Source organism: Danio rerio, chromosome 6 (assembly GCF_049306965.1).
Source record: "Danio rerio strain Tuebingen ecotype United States chromosome 6, GRCz12tu, whole genome shotgun sequence".
Classification (NCBI taxonomy): Eukaryota; Metazoa; Chordata; class Actinopteri; order Cypriniformes; family Danionidae; genus Danio; species Danio rerio.
The window spans coordinates 8552680-8575022 of record NC_133181.1 but is presented as its reverse complement, the minus strand read 5'-3'; the positions used below and the strand labels follow the sequence as shown (position 1 = coordinate 8575022).

At 34.7% G+C, this 22343-nt stretch overlaps 1 protein-coding gene across 11 annotated transcripts in view; it reads right to left on the bottom strand.

Annotated features, from left to right (window-relative positions):
- The window catches only part of myh10 (myosin, heavy chain 10, non-muscle), a 121179-nt gene that overhangs the window by 33911 nt on the left and 64925 nt on the right, over positions 1-22343 (bottom strand). For 8 of the 11 annotated variants that reach the window (XR_012407609.1, XR_012407612.1, XR_012407608.1 and 5 more), the window contains 16 exons: positions 16223-16416; positions 16019-16140; positions 15594-15663; positions 13776-13936; positions 13538-13646; positions 13280-13411; positions 10716-10922; positions 10353-10490; positions 10138-10261; positions 9889-10060; positions 6892-7104; positions 3526-3670; positions 3160-3366; positions 2048-2152; positions 1611-1763; positions 1049-1297 (listed from right to left, as the gene is read on the bottom strand). Coding sequence is in view for 6 of the 11 variants with exons in the window: in XM_009302149.5 (XP_009300424.1) it covers positions 1049-1297; positions 1611-1763; positions 2048-2152; positions 3160-3366; positions 3526-3670; positions 6892-7104; positions 9889-10060; positions 10138-10261; positions 10353-10490; positions 10716-10922; positions 13280-13411; positions 13538-13646; positions 13776-13936; positions 15594-15663; positions 16019-16140; positions 16223-16416 (2501 nt within the window). In the remaining 5 variants the exon portion in view is untranslated. Of the gene's footprint in view, positions 1-1048; positions 1298-1610; positions 1764-2047; positions 2153-3159; positions 3367-3525; positions 3671-6891; positions 7105-9888; positions 10061-10137; positions 10262-10352; positions 10491-10715; positions 10923-13279; positions 13412-13537; positions 13647-13775; positions 13937-15593; positions 15664-16018; positions 16141-16222; positions 16417-21557; positions 21624-22343 lie in introns of all 11 variants that reach the window. The other 3 variants (XM_009302145.5, XM_073953596.1, XM_009302147.5) reach the window with 1 other exon arrangement.

The following is a 22343-nucleotide window of genomic DNA, read 5'->3' as shown; positions in this document are numbered from 1 at the left end:
ATGCTGCCTCATATACTATTTGCAATTTAAATTCTTAGCAATTTGCCACCAACTTTAAAACGACTAGGTTTTACTCATTTGCCAGCAAAAAAGTTTTTCATTAAAATTAAGTATGATGATGTAATCTTTTATATATTTTAAGTACGGGTAATACAGTTGAAGTCAGAATTATTAGCCCCCCTGAATTATTAGCACCCCTGTTTATTTTTTTCACCAATTTCTGTTTAATGGAGGGAAGATTGTTTCAGCACATTTCTAAGCATAATAGTTTTAAAACTTATTTCTAATAACGGATTTATTCTATATTTGCCATGATGACAGTAAAACGTATTTTACTTGATATTTTTCAAGACACTTCTATACAGCTTAAAGTGACATTTAAAGGCTTAACTAGGTTAATAAGGTAAACTAGGCAGGTTAGGGTAATTAGGCAAGTTATTGTATAACGATGGTTTGTTCTGTAGATTATTGAAAAAAATAATATCCTAAAGGGGCTAATAATTTTGTCCCAAAAATGTTTTTTAAAAAATTAATAACTGCTTTTATTCTAGCCGAAATAAAACAAATAAGACTTTTTCCAGAAGAAAAAATATTATCAGACATACTGTGAAAATTTCCTTGCTCTGTTAATCATCATTTGGGAAATATAAAAAAATAAAAATAAAATCAAAAGGGGGCTAATAATTCTGACTTCAACTGTATGTATATTCTTTAATTTTATAGTCATATCTGCAATGCTGAATAATGATGGAATAATACAAACTTTTATTTTCATACTTTATTTTTATGTTATTTGAAACATTAAAGACTCTTTACTTGTTATTAATATATTTCTGTTCGACGTATATATGATATACAATCAACTTTGTAAACCCATGAAACAATTTTAAGCCTTAAAAATATGTGAGCAACGTTGTGGTGGAAAGGACTATCAAAAATATCTTTATTTGAGCAATCAGGGATGAAAATCCCATTGGTTTAACAGTATAAGGATGGGTAAGTTACTTTCATTTCAAATTGCTTTCCTTTAACCAAAACTGACACTTACCTGGTCAAACTTCTTCTGTTTCTTCTCTAGGTTTGAGACGATCTGTCTCTGATGGTCTAGGTCCACCATGAGGTCATCCAGCTCCTGCTGCAGCCTATTCTTGGTTTTCTCCAGCTTGTCAAAAGCAATGGCCTTTTCCTCCAGCTTCTGACTGGTCACCTCCATGTCCTTCTGTAGCTTCCTCTTGACCTCCTCCAGACCCTCAAGGGCTCCAACATCATCCTCCAGCTTCTTCTTGGTCTCCACCAGCTACCCAAAAAAACGAGGATTTAAAACGACTGCCTTTTTTGTTCCTAAAATGGTTACCCAATCATAGCAGCGGTCATTGACTTTGGAGTCTACAATTAGCCAATTCTATTCAATCTATGTGGCCTATTTCTTGTAAATTATGTAGTTGTTTATGTAAAAGTATTGATAACCTCATGAGCAGGCCTTAGAGAGGAGTACAAAAGTTTGGAAAAGGCAGTCCTTGACCATTTAAAAGAATATGTAAATTGATGCATTGGTTGTATGTGAGGCAATACTGGTTAATCAGTTTTTTTCTGTTAGTGATTGTGTGTACCTGGGCTTGTAGTGTTGCCAGTTGTTTCTCTAGGTTCTTTCGTGACTCCTCTTCCTCCTCCTGCTGCTCCAAAAGATTGTTTTTCTCCTCCTCCAGCTGACGAATACGGCTGCTCAGGTTCAGCTTCTGACGCGTCTCCTCTTGAAGCAACTCCTACACACACACACACACACCACACACACACACACACACACACACACACACACACACACACACACACACACACACACACACACACACACACACACACACACACACACACACACACACACACACACACACACACACACACAAATAAACGGTTTGCATTAGTTCTGTGCAGTCTTTTCTATTGCAGGTTCAACAGTGAAGTACATGCTGGAACATAATGAGCATCAATCTTGTACATTAGAAAGTAGATTTAGCAAGTGGATGTCCTGTGGTCAGAGACACTTTACCTGAGTATCCTGAAGCTGACTCTCTAGACTGGAGACGTCTTTGGTCAGTTTGATTCCCTTCTTCTCGGCATCTTCTAAAAGGCATGAAACATTGTCCAGTTCCGTCTGCAACATATGATAAGCATTAAACTCTGTGGTGGGAGGATATTTCACAAGTACTCTGGATTTAAGTTTGCAAATGATTAAAAAAATATACAGGAACAAAATGAAAATGAGTCTATATAAGCAATTGGTGACTCAAGAAATGCATTAGGGCTGAACAATATATCGTTTTAGCATTGATATCGCAATGTGCGCATCTGCAAAAGTCTAATCTTAAAAAAGTTAATCCTTTGCCCATAAGTTCCATTTAATTTCCCCCCCCCCCCCCATTTTAGCTATAGTAATTTAACAAAATTGTATTTACAAAGTCAAATAAACTTAAAAATAAAATGTATACATTAAATCATTTTTAAATTATAATCATATTTAAATATAAAAAAATACTTTTAAACAACATTTTATTTCTGCTACTTACTGATGAATTTTAGTAAATGCATCCTTTTTATTTTACATTGGAAAGTATTATCTCATGTAAAATGAATAGGCCTATATTTCTGTCACAATGTTTAATCTAAAGGTCCCGTGAAGTGCTTTGAATTGTGCATTTTGATTCAATATTTGACACAATCTTAAATGAAACACTAAAAGAGGGCGGGACAGTGTAGCTCCTCCCCTTAAAAAAGAGCCAATATGATTTTGCTTTTTCATAGCTCTCTAAATAGTGGTCGTCTTGAGTGGGGCGGGGCATGTCAGATAGAGCATTTAGTTGGTTATGACGTTATGAGAAACTAGTATGGGTTGACTTGAATTAAACCATTGATCCATTTAGGTGGAAGTGACAAACTACAAGCTTTACATGTTTATATCAGTTTTACATCTTCTAAACATAAATTTTGTCACTGTTTTGGAGCACACTAGCTTATAGATATCTTTAAAAAAGCAATACTGATGCTAATATCTAAAAAACTTTATTTTGATGGATTGATGTGAAGACAGAAGCGTTTCTGAGTGCTCATCATATGACAGAAAGATTAACATCCCTCACATGTGGTTTCTGTAAAAGCACTGACCTGTATCTTGTGGGTACGGTCGGCCAGCTCTCCTTTAACCTTCTCCCCCTCACTGAAGCGGGCCATGACCTCCTGCAGCTGAGCCTCCAGTTTCTTTCTCTTGTGTTCGGACTCAGACTTGGCCTGCTGCAAACTCTTCACCTCATTGGTCAGCTCCTTATTATCGCTCTCCAGAGTCTGTTTGTTTTTCTCCAGATTTCCTTTGACCTAGCGTTGACAGACAAGATAGTATGAGACGGAGCCAGAATTCGGTCTAAGCCAAGACTGGAGGAGGAAATTAACGCCAAACACATCATTCTGACAGCAGACAACTGGCTGCGCTCCAGTCCAGATATTAGCAGTGAAAGGGCTCTGGTTGATTCTTACTCTCTTGGCCTGCTCCAGCTGCTCGGAGATCTCCTCCAGTGCCGTGCCGTGCCTCTGTCTCATCTCCTGGATCTGAGACTCGTGGTTCCTCGTCTCGTCGTCAATGGCCTTCTTCAGCTCCGCCACCTCCTGCTCTCGCTTACTCCTTCATTGGTGAGACACATTTGAGGGAAAAGGGTTAAAAATTTTTTTTTTAAAAAAGTAAATAAAAGTGAGGCTTACGTACAACAGGGACCTTTTTAAGACTCTTTGCATACATTTTAAGACCTCATCACCACTTCAGGTTTCAACCAGTAACAATGCAGATATTTTAACTTGCAGCATATTTACTAAATACTGAAAGCAAGAAATGAATCCTAAATTAAAACTGTATTTATATACTCAATGAAAATGTTAATCCAGCAGGTGGCGCCTTTACAACAGCAGGAATAAAAGAGTTTCCCTGGTTACTGCAGTAAACAAAGCAACCTGATGTCAAATCTAGCAGGATTTGTCTAATTTCATAAACTACACAGCATCCCAATATTCAAAGATTAAATTCAGGCAAACTTTAGTCTACTGATACAAGATTTAATACCTTGTAAAATAGCGTTTAATACTTTTAAAGGGTCTTAAATTTCTCTAAATTGATTTATTAGTTTTAACACCCCGTACAAATGAAGCAGCTTCATTCTTTTCAACACAGTTTAGTTCTTTGAAATTATTTAAACATTTAAATTAAAACTGCACAACATTTAGGTTTTCTGTCAAATATAGCGTTACAAATACAGTTTCACCAGAATACTTGAATAGGTTTATCTTAATGTCTTAATACTGAAATTAAAATAATAACAACAGTAATAATATGTTTTTATAATGGTAGCCCAAGTATTTAGTCACACTTTTTTTGGATTATTATCATCTTTTTACACTTTTTTTTGTATCAGCCATAGATTACCAAACTTCCGCAATCGATTACGTAGAGGAAAGTCTTCTCTCATTAACTCGTTTTCTACTGATACAAGCAGTCTCACATGCTCTGCAGACCCACAGAGAAGCACCTTTTTTTGCGTCCGGCCGGGGTTTCTAAATCGACTAAAATGTCAGGGATTTGGGATTTTCTTTTTCAGTCATTTATTTATTTGCTGTATATTTTATTAATTTGATGATGTCAATTTATTACATATTTTATACATCTAAAATGCTTTGGCAATACTCTACAAAAATGTCATGCCAATAAAGCAACCTTACCCTGAATGCGAGATACAGAGAAGCTGATTTTTACCAGTCAGTGTATGCACATGGCTATGGAATAGCATAAAAGAGAAATAGTGGATTTTCTTTCTTTTTTTTTTACTTTAACCCATTGAAAAGAAATAATGTTTTGCTTATAGTTGCATATAGTCAACTATTTATGTGATGTGGGTAAAAGGTATATATAGTGCTCAACATATATTAGTACAACCCTCACAAATCTCTCTTTTAAGTTAATCTTCTTAAAAGGAAGCTATACAATATAATATTTGCGCATAAACATTAGATTAGTTAGTGCTGAAGGCAAATCTGGAGCTTATCTAACACAATAACCTACAATAACAGTCCAAAAACTAGTACACTCAAATTTATATGGCATAGAAAAATATTAAATACAAATTTAAAAATGAGAAGAGAAGCAAAAAAAAAACAAAACTATATTTTGTAGGTTGTAATTTATTTTTGCAATATTTTGCTTGAATTTAATTGTATTTTATTTTAATTTCTAAATATGCTTGGTGACTAAAATATTATTTTAATAAATATATCTGTTTATTAAATTAGTTTTGTTTTAATGGACCAAAATATATTGCCTATATTCACTGAGAAATGGAGAAAAACATTCATTTTCAAATTGGGGTCTACTCAATTATATTGAGCACTGTATAAAATCTAAAGGTATTCAGGTTCAGAAAATGAAATTAAAAAGTAGAAAATAAAAACTGTCTATGGACTCATGTATAAATCATTAAATGCAATTAATCTTTGTTAAGGTTACAAAACTACAGAAGTGCAGTAATAAATGTTTACTTTTGGAAATAAACAAAAATGCTGCCTTTAATAGTGACCATAGAAGCAGAGCTAATAGCAGATATAATATATAGATATATAGATATAATAGCAGAGCAATTTTTAAAGTAATGTGAAGCAACAAATGGAGAATGTATCAATTAAATCTTTAGAAATGTAAAAAAAAAAGTTCAAATTTGTTCAAGAGAATCTAATTTGATGAAATGATTATTTATACAGTAACCAGAAACAAATGAATGCTTTATTTGTGAACCATTTAATTATTCTTCAAAATAACTGATACAAAATGTAATATTTTTAAATATACATTACAGTAGATTACATTATTCATAGTGCTTCACTTTTTCCACATTTGTTTATGTTACAGACTTATTCCAAAATGGATTAAATGTATATATTTTCTCAAAATTCTACACACAATAGCCCATAATGACAATGTGAAAAAAGATTTTTAGAAATTGTTGCAAATTCTGAGAAATCACATGTACGCAAGCATTCACAGCCTTTGTCATCTTCCAGTAGGACAATGACTCAAAGCAAACTGGTAAAATATCAATAGAGTGGCTTCATAACAATTCCGTGAATGTTCTTGGGTGGCCCAGCCAGAGCCCAGACCTAAATCCTATTGAACATCTCTGGAGAGATCTGAAAATGGCTGTACACTGTTGCGTCCCATCCAACCCAAAAGAGCTTGAGAGGTCCTGCAAAGAGGAATGAGCAAAAATTCCCAAAGACAGGTGTGCCAAGCTTGTGGCATCATATTCAAAAAGACTTGAGGCTGTAATTGCTGCCAAAGGTGCATCCACAAAGTATTGAGCAAAGGCTGTGAATACTTATGTACATGTGATTTTTAAAACTCTTAATCTGTTACACAACATGACAGTGAGCTAAAACTGCAAGTAAAGCAATAAAAAGTAAGGGTTATAAAATAATTTAGCCTGCCAAAAATATAAAAAGAAATTGAATTAAGTAATTAAATAGAAAAGACAATGAATAGCCTCAACAATCTGAGTTAACTGCACATGGATTCTTAATAAACTTATAGTTGTGAGTGATTTAGTGAATGATTCTTTTGTTGTTTGATTAACCCTCAGTGTGCTGTCACCATAATGCCAAATGCACTGGTCTAATAGCACGCATTTGATTAGTTTCTTAACTGCTTTAAATTAAAACACACAAACACAAACATTTATCACAATAATTTATCTTAAGTAATTAAATAGTTTGAACAAATGATTGAAATGAATCCTTGCAGCGATAAATATCCGATTTAGAACAGTCTCTAATTCCATCTAGTCTCAGATTGGTGGAGCAGACTTGTACCTGAGCTCCTGCTGGGCAGCGGTGGTGTCCAGCGTGTCTTCCAGCTCAGTCTTAAGAGCTTCCAGTTCCTCGCTCAGATCTCTCTTAAGCTTCTCTGCTTTGTTTCTGGCTGCTTTCTCAGACTCCAGATCCTCCTGCAGCTCAGCTAGCTGGGCCTGCAGCTCCCGTAATTGCTTGAGGGCGTTGTTCTTCTGAGCGACCTCCTCATCACCTCTGTGGAAGAACAAACACGAGGAGAGAGTATCAGCAAAACAATGCAGGCAAAATGTACAGGGGCTTTATTAATAGACATTTGTTTACAAACTAGGAATTAAAGGTGCAGTGTGCAAGTTTGACACCCAGTGGTTAAACAAGGTATTGCACTCCTTGATCAAAACACATTTCTACTTGGCTCCTCAAACAGGTCGTGTGCCTGACTATCGAGCCTAAAGGCTGATTTAAGGCTGATTTGAGCCGTTTTATAATTAAAAGCAATGTTACGCAATATAACAAATATTTTTCATATTAAAAGGAGTTTTTGTTCTAACAACACCTGAAATTTCTATCGTAGAAACGGTTTCTATTTCTCACAGGTGAACAACAGGATGAACTATGATCACCTCAGGTACACCTCATCTGCTTTATCCAGTGTTAAATGCTAATAATGTGAGTTTGAATGCCATTTCACGTGACATTTATTGCCATATACTGAAAGCAGCAGCAGATAGTTCACCTCAGATCTTGAAAATAAAATAAACCATATAGAACTGGGACTTAGTGCGAGCCAAGTTAACAAATATAAGTCATTCAGCATGTAGATGTAATAATGGTAAGAGGTTTATTATGTATTGATAAGATTATAAACCTTCCCATTTCAAGAGTGTGCGCACTATTCTATGCTTCTGAATGGCTGTCCTTAAATTTCTGTCGTGTTGCATCTGGTGCAAATTGCTTATTACTGCAAATCTCGACATATAGCATGTTGTTAGGACGTGTGGTTACAATGTAACCTGCTCACTAATGTTTACATTTGTAATACTTATATTATTTGCTCATTAATAACCACCTTATGTGGAACTCCGAATCTGTGTCTCATTTCAGGGTTGTTACTGTCCACCGGAGGTTGCATTTTCGGTTGTGGGCACATGCTTAGAGAGCCTTTCTGAACGAATGAATGAAATACGCTGTTTTCCATGAAGGCAACCAGGAGTGCTCAAATATTATTGACTAAAATGGCAGTGGGCGGGTTTAAAGAACCAAAATAAAGACAGCTGCTCAGATATTTTCAAAGCAGAATACGTGACTTCAGCATTGTTTTTCAGATAAACTAGAATGTTCACTTAGAATGTTTCATAAATATCTGCAAACATATGATGGTATTTTTATGTTTTAGAAGAGTCCAAAAGTTACAAACAGCACTTTTAATAATTTCATTTAGCAAAGACACATAAAAATTCGATTTAAATTCAATTTGACAGGTTTTTATTCTAATTAAACAATGCACAGAAAAAAAATATTTTTTGTCTTGTTTCTAGTTTAAATATGTAGAAATTCTTAAAATAAAGAAGGATTTTCTAAAGCAAAAAAACAACAACATTGTTTTGTTTTCAGAAATAATGTGCAAAAATTAAGTGAGTTTTACCTCAAAACAAGCAAGATAATCTGCCAATGGGCTAAGCAAAATAACCTTATGTCAAAGTGAAAACTAGATTATTTTGCTTACTCCATTGGCGGATTATTTCACTTGTTTTCAAGAAAAACTCCCATAATTTTTACTTATTATTTCTGAAAACAAGACAATATTGTTTGCTTGTCTAGAAAATGCTTCTTGGTCTAATAGTTTTAGATGGTTTTGAAAGGTTGATTCATCACAGAATCCTTAAAAAGGGTTATTACTGTTTCATTTTGTGCACAAAAATGAACCAAAAAGAAAAAAGTTCTAGAACACTAGGTGGCGCTGTGTTTGAACTTCTCAGGTATCTTCAAAACATTCCTTCAATGATCATTATTAAACTTTTTGCCAATGTCTTGAATTAAAAAGAAATTGCAACTTCAAAATCTGTAATTAATACAAATAAAACCCTAATTCTACTGAAAAGTTAGAAAGTAAAAATATATATATATTTAAGTTTTCTTTTTTAGATCTCATGATCAGTAGGTGCCCCGTTTACAAAATTTGGAAAAGATTCTCAAATGATGCTGCTGATGAAGGCATGATGGACTTTCTTTTTGATTAATAAAAAGTACTGAACAGAAATGATCAAAACTTTAAATTACTCTGTTAAGTTTATATCATCATAAAATAAAATCATATCTCCAAAACTCTGGTCATTTTTATGCAGCTAGTTCTAAATGACCCATTTTGGGTAAAATCTGAAGAAATAACTACAAAAACAAAATACAATTTCCTAATTCCGCAATTTCCTAGAGTGCTAATGTGAGATGTAGTCTGAATGACAAAAGCTCCAAGACAAAAGTTTTAAAAGGTAAAACCTAAAGAAGAGTTGCATTTTAAACTGTTGGTGGTGGTATAGAGAAAGTTGGTTAGATTACTACTCAAGACCACCTCTGTTAGTGTCCGAAATGTCATCATTGTCCAGAGTATGGATAAGGCTGCCGTTAGAAGGGGAGAAGGGGGAAAAAAAACAGAATCAATGTGTGCTATGTTTCTTTGCACGTAAACATCTAAGACTCCAAATGTTTGAACTGTAAAATATTTGAAGATTATTAAATGATGTATATTTCAGTAAGCATGGGCATGTTAACATGGTTATGGTGTGATGTCATACATTTGACCAATGCGATACAAAAAACCAACACAAAGGTCAAGAATAGATTTATTCCATGACTAATATTCCAATTTACTTGACCTCAAAAAAATTCAGTCTACCACAAGTTATTATTTAGACACGGTCATTTACATGACAGCAAAACTATTTTGGCTCCAAGAGGAGAGTCTTCTTGGAATAACCTCTATTTTTATCATTATTCAGTGCTTCTCCCTGAACAGATCTTTACCTGGCCAACACAGCCTGCAGTTCCTCTTCTTTCTTGGCCAGTTGGATCTTAAGTTCATCAATCTGGGCCTGCAGCTCAGCTATCTGGTCTTGTAGGTCTGTGGTCTCCGCATCCAGTTTTCTTTTGGCTTTCTCAAGCTCCTGTCGAGTTTTCTCCTCTTTCTTCAGACGCTCTGATGTTCAAACACAAATACGTAAAACTTATTGTTTTATATCCAATAGAACAAAACAAAATCAACCCTGTCCTCACCTTCCAAGTCCACCATCATCATCTCTTGCTTGTTTTTGACTTTGCCGAGGTTCTTGGCCTTCTCTTCTTCCTCAGCCAGCTGAGAGGTCATCTCACCGACACGGTCCTCCAGGAGCTTTTTCTCCTGAGGCACAACGAGGGAAGAAATTAGCACATCTCCGAGCATGCTTATCAGAAAGTCCCTGGACTGCATTTTGGTTAACATCTACACTGACCTTTAGGAATTTGGAGTTCTGGTCCTCCAACAGCAGAATATCTTCCTCCATCTTTTTGATCTTGGCTTCAGCAGTCACTTTCTCCAACTGCAGCTTCTGTCGAGCAGCCTCCTCCTCATCCAGCTGCTCCTCTAGGTCCTATAAAACATGCATATGCATCCAGCACTGATGTAGGATTCTGTGAAACTGTTAATGCTAAATTTAAATACTTTAAATTTACTCGTTACTGAAAAAAAGAATCGCCGTAAGTAACACAGTTTATTTATAGCGCCGTTATTCCCATCACTGGACATCACAGCTTAATATTTCACTCTGAACGTGAAATGAAATTTGATGGATTGAGATGTAGTGTGACTGCTCCACCTGTATGTGTGACTGCATTTTCTTCTTCTCGTTCTGCAACGACTGGTTCCTCTCCTCTTCCTCCTCCACGCGGGACTCCAGGTCATGAAGAATCTCCTCCAGCTCTTGTTTTTTAGCCACCAGACGAGCCCTCATCTCTTCAGCTTCAGCAAACAATTCAGTCTCGGCCTGCAGTTGCTCGGCCAAGATGTTCTTCTCTTCCAAGAGCTGGAAAACAACACGAAAACATGCTCTTTTATCCATTTCTCCAACAATTTTAAGAATGAATTTGGTTAAAAACAACAACTATAATTTAGCTTTGCTAAAGAAGATCATGGAATAAAGATACATTGCATTTGTTTATAAGTGTTCTTAGTAGGGCTGTGTAATTTAGGGAAAAATATAAATAAACCAAATTGCGATTTTTCTAATTGATATTGTGATTGATTCGATTTTGCAATTTAGAGCTTAATATTCTCAATAGTGTGCAGCAGATACTTCAAATAAAAGGATTAGGACATGTATTTATTACTATTAGTATTTTATTTATATGTATTAACTGTCTATATAATCTATATACAGTACAGAGTGTAGTCATTAAATATTTAATATAAATTAAGTATGTGTTAGAGCTTAGATCGAGCCCAAAAAATTAAACCTGATCGCACTCGAGCACGACCCGATCTGACAATGGCATAATTATAAGCCCGAGCCCAATTTACACCGGACAATTTTTTAGCCTAATACGTGGCCTGTTTTAACAGACGTTCTCAACTACAATTCTGAGTTGTTTGAACTACAGAAATTAGTTTAGATTTATCTTAATGAATAATGTAATAAGGACGAAGCATGTAAACTGCATTGTTTGTTTACTGAATGGAACGTAACAAAAAAGGTCACTGAAAGCTGACTATCATCCTTTCTGCCATGGCAAGCCTGCTTCGAGTGTCTGTTCATCGTGGAAGTCCCAGGTTTTTAGCTATCATAACACCTTTCACATCGCACATGCAATTTTGGCATCCATGCTAACAGATTTCATCTTGCATGCAGAAGCAGCGCATCAGTCCTACATAAATAGGGCAGCTGAACGCTATTGGTTTAGAGAGAAGCGTCACTCATGCATACACAAACAGAAGAATGAAAACAAAGAAACAGCCATTTTTTAAAACAAAGCCGAGACATTACATCGTAATGCTATATGCATATAATAATGAACCTTGGTCAACCTGAGCTCAAACAAACCGTGTCATTGTCTTGATGAACAGCCACAAAGAACAAAATTTGCCGTGTCCTGTTTTTGTTTTACGAGGCTAAAAGTGCGAGCGGTTTCATTTTTTCAAGGAAGCCCTTCATCTCTTGTGTGCGCGTCTATATTTGAAATAACGAACTGCTGATGATAATAACGTGCGTGTGATTATTGAAGTGCTTCTGACATCTTTGAAACAAAGGAGAAGCCTGAAAAACAGGCAAATGATTCTTGAAACAAATGATTCTTTTTTCAACCTAAACCATGAACAAACTGACATGTTTATTATCGCCTTTTGGACTATTTTGAACTCGGAATGACGGAATTACTTTGTAAAAGAGGCTACATGTGCTGTTGAAGATTAAAGATACAGATAAGAGGTTTGCAATGAATGGGTTATATGTTATGTGTTGTTTTTGAACCTAAATAAGGACTCAAAATATGCTGCGTGCAGTTTTTCTGTAAATGGTGAAATATCAGAGACAGTAGAAGTCTGTATGTGTTCATATATGTTGCATTTATTTATTTATTTTATATAATTGCAGTCGTTACTGTAGGCTATCATTGATCTATCAAGTATTTATGTGTATATAGCATCTGTTCTGTGAGAAGAGCTTCTCATATGGTATGGGACCACCCGTACAGCTTTACTTTGAGCGAGATTTCCTCGAGCGAGAATGATGTCAACTGAAACTTTCTGTCGTACACCTCGCCCACCAAAAGGATACTCTTGGTACCTTTTAGGTAGTGGTAACACAAGCCTGATAAAGGTGACCGATACTGTTCCGTACTGTTCCAGTCAGTGGAAATGGGAAAAAATAGTGGCAGAAAATATCGGGGTCAGGTCAAGTCTGGGCTCGGGCAGAGAATCTAAACTCTAGTGCAGGGGTCACCAATCCTGGTCCTGGAGGGCCGGTGTCCCTGCAGGGTTTAGCTCCAACTTGCATCAACACACCTGCTTGGATGTTTCAAGTATACCAAGTAAGACCTTGATTAGCTTGTTCAGGTGTGTTTGATTAGGGTTGGAGCTAAAATCTGCAGGACACCAGCCCTCCAGGAACAAGTTTGGTGACCACTGCTCTAGTGTGTGTTCCCTTCACGAAAAAACAGCTCTGTACATTCTCATGTGATAAAAGTTTACAAATCAAAACCTTTCAAATCTCTATTATGATTATGATATCTCATACCCGTAGTTCTCAAGCGTAGATGTGTTAAAATGCCTTGAATTTTCCTCACTGAATCAGACATTAGGTCTAACAATATTGGATTTACCACACTAAATATTAATGTAATTTTCTAAAGAGCGAGGGAGGAAGTGGGTGGTAATGCATGTGCTAACCTGCTGGTGTTTCCTCTCCATTTCTACCAACTCGTTTTCCACTTTAACCTGCCTCTCCTTCACTTTAATAAGCTCCTCATCCTTGGCCTGCATCTCTTCCTCCTGGCGGGTCACCTGGAGGAGGGGTTTCACCTGCAAACATGGATCCAATGCATGTCTCAATTAAAAACATCTACAAAAATAATGCAAATAAGTTAGGACAACCACATAGATTTAGCTGGTCAAACCATCCTAAGAATTATATCAACCTAGACCAACCTTAGTGAAGAGTCTCCACCACTGCCAGTGGCGCAGTTTCAGGTAAGCAGCGCAGTTTCTCTGGAGGACTTTCAAAGCACTTAGCTGCTGCTGCTTTTTAGCGAAGGCCCTAAGAAACAAACACATTCACATTTCATATACTGTAAATTTGTACACTACAAACAGTAAAAGCTGCATGTTTTTTCACCAGTCCCTGTGGATTAGTTTTTTTTTTTCAGTCTTTTGCCTTTGTACTCACTTGCGAGCCAGGTATCCTCGACAGACCGACTGAAAGTAGATGATGATGTCTGTTATTTTCAGGTCTCTCTCTTCCTCCAGGTGCGCCAAAACTCCAGTGCGGAAGAAGATCTTGCTCTGACCGATGCGGTAGAGGTTTGGGTCGAGCTCCAAAGCTCGAATCTGCAAATATTAAGTTGATGCTTCATATTGATCAGCAGCTAAATTTCTAATGCTACTTTTTTAGTACTGGACATTATTCAGAATTAAATAACTATGAAATGTAACGTCGAAGTACTGAAAGCAGAACAATTAAACTTTAAGTGTCCTTATATTTTTAAATATTAATTTAATTTTAATGGACCATGTTCACAATACCACAAGTCATCATAATCATAAATCCTTGAAAGTTTTGAATATTTAGATATTTAAAAAAAAACTATGTACATTTATATGTATTCACGTATGTATTACATCATCTTTGCAACAAATTACAAAAAAAAAAAAAAAACGAATTACCGCTTGTGTGAGGCCTTTCTAAAGCAGTGTCTATTGAGCAGGACAGTAAATGTGACGTCTTCTGGCTAATGTTATCACATATGCGATAAACTTTTTTTTTTCCTTTTTCCTAAAAGTCCTGAGAACACTATCGTGAAGTTTTTCTTCCATTATTTTATCAAATAGGATGTAAAAAAATTATTTGTTGTACTCTCCCATTCACTGCGCTTTATACAACTATGACAACTGCTGTTGATAAACCTGGAAATGTGAAAAGGGTCCATTATAAAAATGACATATTATTATATACGAGCATTGCTATAAGGCACTATCAGGTGTGATTCTGAAATGTCTATTATTTAGACTGGAATATGGCCATACATGTTTTCATCGTGAAAAATCTAATATTTAAATTGAGTGTATTTTAGATATTTATCTAGAACATATTAAAACAATTACACTTCTGTTCAGCTGAATATTTTTCATTACCAACAGCTGCTCAACATTTTTATTGTGGAGAAGAATCAACATTTTCCTAGAAATTGATGGGAAAAAAGTTCAAAAGAACATTGCTACTTAAACTTGTCACTTTTCATCAATTCAATAAATTGATGAAATTCAATATTGGAGTCTATTTTAGGATATGGAATTACTGTTTGGTTTGGAAATCTGACTGTATAAATGAGAACCCAGGTAAACACCTGATGAGACTGGCAGGTAAAATCATGGGAATTGAGACACTTGGTTCACTAAAGTTTTGAGTCTTTGAACATGTGTTGTCGTTGGAGTATAAGCTGATGAATTCTGGCAGAAGATACAGGGTCCCGTTGTGCATATATAATAAATATAAACATTCTTTTGCTCCTTTTACAATTAAATTGATCAATGAGCAAGTAGGGTAGGGCGGTCAAAGATTAAGATAGCTGCATTGGTTGGCATAACAGAGGGCAGTGGGGGCACATTGTATTTATTTTATTTTTATGGAACGGTGTATAAATTAGGAGGTACTTTAGCATCAGATTATTAATGTGTATGTATGTTATATGTTGTCTTGTTGGGTGTCTATGTACAGCAGAACCTTTTTGTTCTAAAACAAATTTCTCCTACGGGATACAATAGATTTTACCTTGACCTTGAATTCTTGCAGAATAAAAATATGCATTACCTTCTTTCTAAATAAGCTAAATGAAGCTTACACCAGAATGTCTTCATTAAAAAATATTTAGTAATATACTGATGTTTTTAAATATTATGATTTATTCAGTTTATTTTGTACTTTAGACCTTTATATGAGAGCTTTCCAGTCTCATTTTATAGTCATCTGAGGTTTAAAATATCTCACCATTCTCTCACAAGCCTGTTTGCCATCCATAAAGCCTTTAGGTATTGCATTAGGAGTAAGAATCTCATATCTGAAATGAAAACAGAAATCACAGTTTAATCACTTAGAAAATAACACAATAAACTAATGCTACACTGTAAACCAAAAAAGTTAAGGTAACTCAAACCGTTTGAGGAAACCGATTGCAACAAACCATTTGAGTAAAAAAATCTATATGAGTACTGTAGGAGTACTTAATCCATTTAAGTTGAAGTATTAAGGTATTTAATTGACTCACTACTAACACTGAGTTCAAAACTCTTTTTAAATGAGTAGAATTAACTTTCATAAACTTTCATTTGATAAAGTTGACTGTTGGATTTTACAGTGTACAGAAAGAAGAGGTGCAATGGTTCTCTACTGTTGAACACATCTCTGAAACACACCTCTGTCTGAACTCCTGGAAGACGATGCGGTTAGGGAATCCCTGCCTGCAGATGCGGATCCCTTCAAGAACTCCATTACACCTCAGCTGATCTAGAACCAGATGGGGCTCCAGCTTACCAGCCTAACAGAAGAACAGAGATTATGACAATGGGCTGTATTTTTACTCAGATTTACTTCAGACTAAAGGCACTAATGTCACTTACTCTCTTCTCATGATTGGGGATTATACAGCGAACAAAGTTGGGGTTGGTGTTTCGGAGTGTGGCCATGAGTTTTGTAAGGGACTCTTTATATAGTTGACCCACAGTGCGAAACATGCCCTTTTTGGTCTTATATGCGGCTCCAAATGCAGTCTCATTCATTCCTGCCACTTGGTCCAAACCAACAATACGGTCCACTGCCATGAAGAGTGAGAAGAAAACAAGATACCAATCAGTTAGGTCTGTGAAAGAGTATTTAAAGCAATAGAATTAAATAATAGTGACACAGCACAGCCAAATCATGTGAAGATGAAAGAGGGAAATCTACATCTAAACTCTAATTCAACAACAACCAAGCAGAAGGTCAAAATACGCTGTGTGTTTCTGCGCTTTAAAAAAAAGCTTTCCTTAGATTCTTTCAGTCATCATATCCCAAAAGAAAGCAGAAAATAGCTTTCTGAAAGTGGTACAGTGTATTTTGACTCAATGCCACAAGTTCGGTCAATCCAAGAGCCAACGGCCCTTACTACGCCAGCAGGTCCAGTGCTAGGCAAATGGAGACATGAAATAGATGGAGAAAGCCAAGGGTAAGACTACATCTATAAACAAGCACAAGCTGCAAAGGAAATCAAAGGGAAGGTTGAACCACACAACCATCTATAGGACATATTTCACCCCGAAACCCAGCAGTTCATCGAGACACAGTGTTTTCAAAAGTAGGAATCAATTGTTTGTGAATAGGACAACACTTTGAATGCATCTCTTATTTACAAAACTGGTGAACAATAATTTGGTTATTAATAAATTGAACAACAAATTGGTGCAAGAATGAATTTCAACTATGGCGGTGAATAATTTGCCTTCCTAGTTTTATAATTTCTCTTAATTCTTTTTTAAAGTATTAAACTATTTGGCAGAAAGAATGGTTATAAAAGTGCTAACTTTAAGATCTGCACATATTCCAAATAATTTTCATTTATAAAATGCAGAATCATTCCTTCTCGTTATTATATAATAAATTACAAATAATAACAACAATGCAAACAATGCAAACTGAAAAGTATTTAAAATAAACGGTATTATTCACTTAAGTTGTGACGCATAGAAGATTGTTTTCAGGTCCAAGCTGCTATACTCATTCAAATTGAGAAAATATTCATTTCATTTTCGTATTCTTTCCTCCAGTATTATACATAGGTTAACAATGTTACACATATACAGTTGAAGTCAGAATTATTCGCCCTCCTGTTTATTTTTGTCCCCAATTACTGTTTAACGGAGAAGATTTGTTCAACACATTTCTAAACATAATAGTTTTAAAAACTCTTTTCTAACAACTGATTTATTTCATCTTTGCCATGATGACAGTACATAATATTTCACTAGATATTTTTCAAGACACTTCTATACAGACTAAAGTGACATTTAAAGGCTTAAATAGGTTAATTAGGTTAACTAGGCAGGTTAGGGTAATTAGGCAAGTTATTGCAGAGCGATGGTTTGTTCTGTAGACTATCGAAAAAATATAGCTTAAAGGGGCTAATAATTTTGACCTTAAAATGGTTTTTAAAAAAAATTAAACTGCATTTATTCTAGCCGAAATAAAACAAATAAGCCTTTCTCCAGAAGAAAAAATATTATCAGACATACTGTGAAAATTTCCTTGCTCTATTAAACATTATTTAGGAAATATTTAAAAAAGAAACCAAAAAAAAAAAAAAAAAAAAAAATCAAAGGGGAACAATTAATTCTGAGTTCAACTGTATATTTCTAGGCTAGTATAAATATAAAATTTCGCTAGAAAACGTTGACCAAAAAAGATATCCTAAAGAGCCTTCCACAGATTCACATGTGTTACATTTAGAGGAGATGGAGGAGTAGAATTTATTAAGCTTAACCCTAGAATAATGAAGCAGATGTACTACTTTACATTGGATAAGTTGGTCTCTTGAGTTAATAGAACATGTAACATGTAGAACATTTGGTTATGACCTTGATAGATTTTTTCCAGTCCTCATTGGTAATTCGAATGTCTAAATATTTCAAATACAAAGTAGATATGTCGAACTGACCAGTAAAAACATCTAGAAAACGGGAAATCAAATTAGGCATCAGGAGAGGTAGAAGGTCATTTATATACATCATGTTCATCTGCTAACAGTTCAAAGTGGGAGATAGATGTACAAACATAGTTTCTGTTGTGATTTTTAAAAGTAGAACATCGCTTTATAAACGTTTATTATTACTATTAGTTGAATCTTCCAATACAGTTTGATAGAGCGCTTGGACCCAGAAGCCGTTTCGCGTGACGTCACACTTAACAAGCGGATAATGCTTACTATAATAATACAAACAAAAGGTTTGATGTTATTCCTATTGTATTAGAGTAATGAGATTTTAATAAGTCAACAACAACAAATGACAAAAAAAGTAAAAGCTTTGGATGTATGTGGTAATCTAATTTAAGAAAAAAATAAGCTTTTTTTCTTGGAGTGAAATATGACCCAGATATGAAGTTCTGTCACTCAGAGTCACACTGCTAAAAAAGTATCCTTTCAGCAACTGAATAAATAAATGTGCATAGCAATAAATGGCTAAATTCTAATCAGAAAAGGTATTTATAAATGTTTAATCTGTTAAAACAATTAAAAATACAAAGACAAATTAATTTATAAATCAAAGGGAGGATGACAATGTCTAAGTACATTTGGTACAGTAGATCTATGAAACTCTAGGTCTTGCTACGCTCCTGTAAACGTCATTGTTAAGAACCGCTTTCAAGCAACTGCTCTGCTCATAAAGAGGCTCTTGACATGATTTCCGTTTCCTCTATGGAGAATCTACTGAGCTGTCAGTGTTGACTGGCCCAGACAGCAAGTCTTTTGGATTCCAGTGAAACAAGACCTGTATTGTTCCACATTGCCTGTCGGAGACACTACAGAATTCCTCCACCCCTCACCCAAACTCCATTTCCCTCACACACGGCCTATCAAATCACCGTCTGACACTTTAAACAAACAAGTTGTCTGACTGCGAGAAGCAGGGGCAAAATGGTATACCACACACATTGATCACTTCAGCCAAAATCTCACAAATAAAAAAATAATAATAATTACAAATTAAATAAGAAATATTAATTTGTTTTAGGGTTTTTTTTACTATTTTTACCTTTTGTAATTGTTCATTTGTGTTCACTGTTTGTTCAACAGTAACTCTTTAAAATTAAAATAACCATAATGTGCACAGACACTTTATTTGTTGTGGTTTTAACCTCCTAGGGCTTAGTGGCTCATACGTTGACAGCACATTTTAGCTCTTAAGTGGCAGTTTAAAATACTTTAAATGTTTTATATTTTTTTACAGACATACAGTGTCATCCTGCAACTGTTTTGTAGCATATGAAATGTTTCAAACACTATATTTAACTGTCTAAGATACGGGGGGTTAATGCCATTTTAAGCTGTACAGAAGTGTCTTGAAAAATATCTAGTATTATTTACTGTCATCATGGCAAAGATAAAATAAATCAGTTATTAGAAATGAGTTATTAAAACTATTATGTTTAGAAATGTGTTGAAAAAATCTTCTCTGTTAAACAAAAATTGGGTAAAAAATAAACAGAGGGGCTAATAAGTCAGGGGGGCTAATAATTCTGACTTCAACTGTATATTGCAATTGGGATTTTCGATAGTAGCATATTGCTTTTTAAACGTTTATTATTACCATTTGTTGAGTCTCCCCATACAGTTTGGACCCGGAAGCCACTTTGCGTGACATCAGACTCAACAAGCAGATATGGATTATTGTAATAAAAATAATTTTAATTAACAAATTTTTGTTGTTGTTTTTTAAGAAAAAATATATAATAGTATAAATATTTGATAGACTTCTACAATTAAGTCTAACATTTAACTGTTCTATTAAATTCTAAGCAAAATATGTAAATATGTATAAATATGTGTAAGTAACTAATAAAATGAATTAATAAATCATTAATTACTTTTTTATTATCTGTTAGATTTCAGGGTGAAATAAGAAATCTAATTATTGGAGAAAATTTATATAGTTTATAGTATATAGTTTATAAATATGTTCTACAGTGAAATCGATATCGCAATGTGTGCATCCGCAATAAACATATCGCAATGATATGCAATATCCCATCTGAATGATAGTTGACCAGGAGCCACAGTATAGAATTTTATTTAATTACTGTATTATCTATGCAAAAAAATAAAAAATAAAATTAATTTCTTGCTTAGAATTTTAGTTAATCTCTTGATTTTGACTTATTTCTTCTGACAGTGAAAACCAAGCAATATTTTTAGTTGGTTACTTGGTATTTTTTTGGTGTTTTGACTAGAAACAAAACAAAAAGTAAATAAAAGTAAAAACTTCCCAGAAAACTGTCAAATAGAGCTATTCAAACCATCTTCTGAAACAGTATTTATATTGCAATATTTACCGCAGAAAAATAAAATAATATTTTCAATATCGTGCAGCCCAAGTTTAAACTCTTTTATTCTGTAAACTATTTTGCTGTTATATATTTTTGAATTTAAATCTTTTTGTTGTGATTTTTAACTTCGGTTTAAACATTACCCAATGTGATTGTGATGTGAGTTCAGAAAGAGTTCAGAAATCAATATTTGGTGGCATAACCCGTTTTTCATTAACCATTTTATATTTACTTAATAATTGAAATCTTCTGAGAATAAATAGCTTTTATTTACATAATTTTTTTTTAAAGAAATGTCATCAGACCATCATGAAATAAATTGCAACACATCTACTCAAACCCATAACTAATAAATCAAGTAAATCCATGAGAAAATTCAAGTGGTCTTCTAATATCTTCCAGAGCTGCTTACATGTTCCTGACAAATATTGAAAGATTGACTTGTTTTCTTCCCATCAAAAAGACATTTTTTAATATCGTCTGACAAGTTGCAATATTTGATATTCCTTTAACAATTTTTAGACTAATTATTAACAGTTACAGGGCATGGGAACTGCTCAAAATTGCTGAAAGGCACTAAGGAACAAGCAGGGCCCTAATCCTTGTAGCCAGGTCACCTAGAGTTACCCAGAAACTCAAATAGTTTGTTTACGTCAATACTCTCCATTAATTCTATGCACATGCACTCATTTTTCATGCAATCTTCATTCAAGCCATTTGGACATCTGAATGAATCAGCCAAGTCAAGCTTTGCTTCAAATGGATCCAGCTAACTCTAAAGTTAGCCAGCTAAAGGGTCCAGGGCCCAGGTCTACAAGCCATGGGAGAGTCTGAAAGTACACAATGCGCTGGTAAGCAGAGACCTACAGCATCGTATACCTTCACCTGGCGATTCATGGAGACTAGAGACATCATAAAAAGACGCTCTTTGGAAATTCTGAATCTCTATGGTCGAGAGACAGAGAAGAGGCAAAGGGGGGGATAAACAAGAAAAAAAAAGCAAAATAAAAAAGTAGTAAAACACAGCTAGAACATAAAGACATAAATGGTAGTAAACACACTGGTTAGTGCTTTGCAACACAGGTGAGAACAAGCAACAGTAAGTTATTTCCATTTGCAATAGTGTAATGTTTCGGTAGCTTTTCTTTTTAAGATCTTCACACACGCACAATTTTAATTTTGTATTCATTTAGGTAATTACAGTGGGGGGAAATAAGTATTAAACATGTCACCTTTTTTTCTCAGAAAACATATTTCTAGAGGTGCTGTTGACTTGAAATTTTCACCAGATGTTTATAAACAAATAAACACATATATGAAAAGAAAACAAATCTTATTGGTTTACAAATGATGTGTAATAAAATAAAATGACATAGAAAAAATGTATTGAACACATGAAGAAAGGGAGGTGCAGAAAGGCAGTGAAAGCCCAGACAGCAGCTGAAATCTCTCAGTAGTTCAGTAGCAACCCTCTACCTTTCGTCATTGTAAATGAATATTGGCTGCTTCAGCACAACATCTACATTATCAGGATGATAAAGATAAAACCAGGGTGGACATTTCAGCAAGATAATGATCCAAAACACAGCCAGGGAAACTCTCAAATGCTTTAAGAGAAAGAAAATCAAGCTGTAGAATGGCCCAGCCAATCACCTGACTTGAATC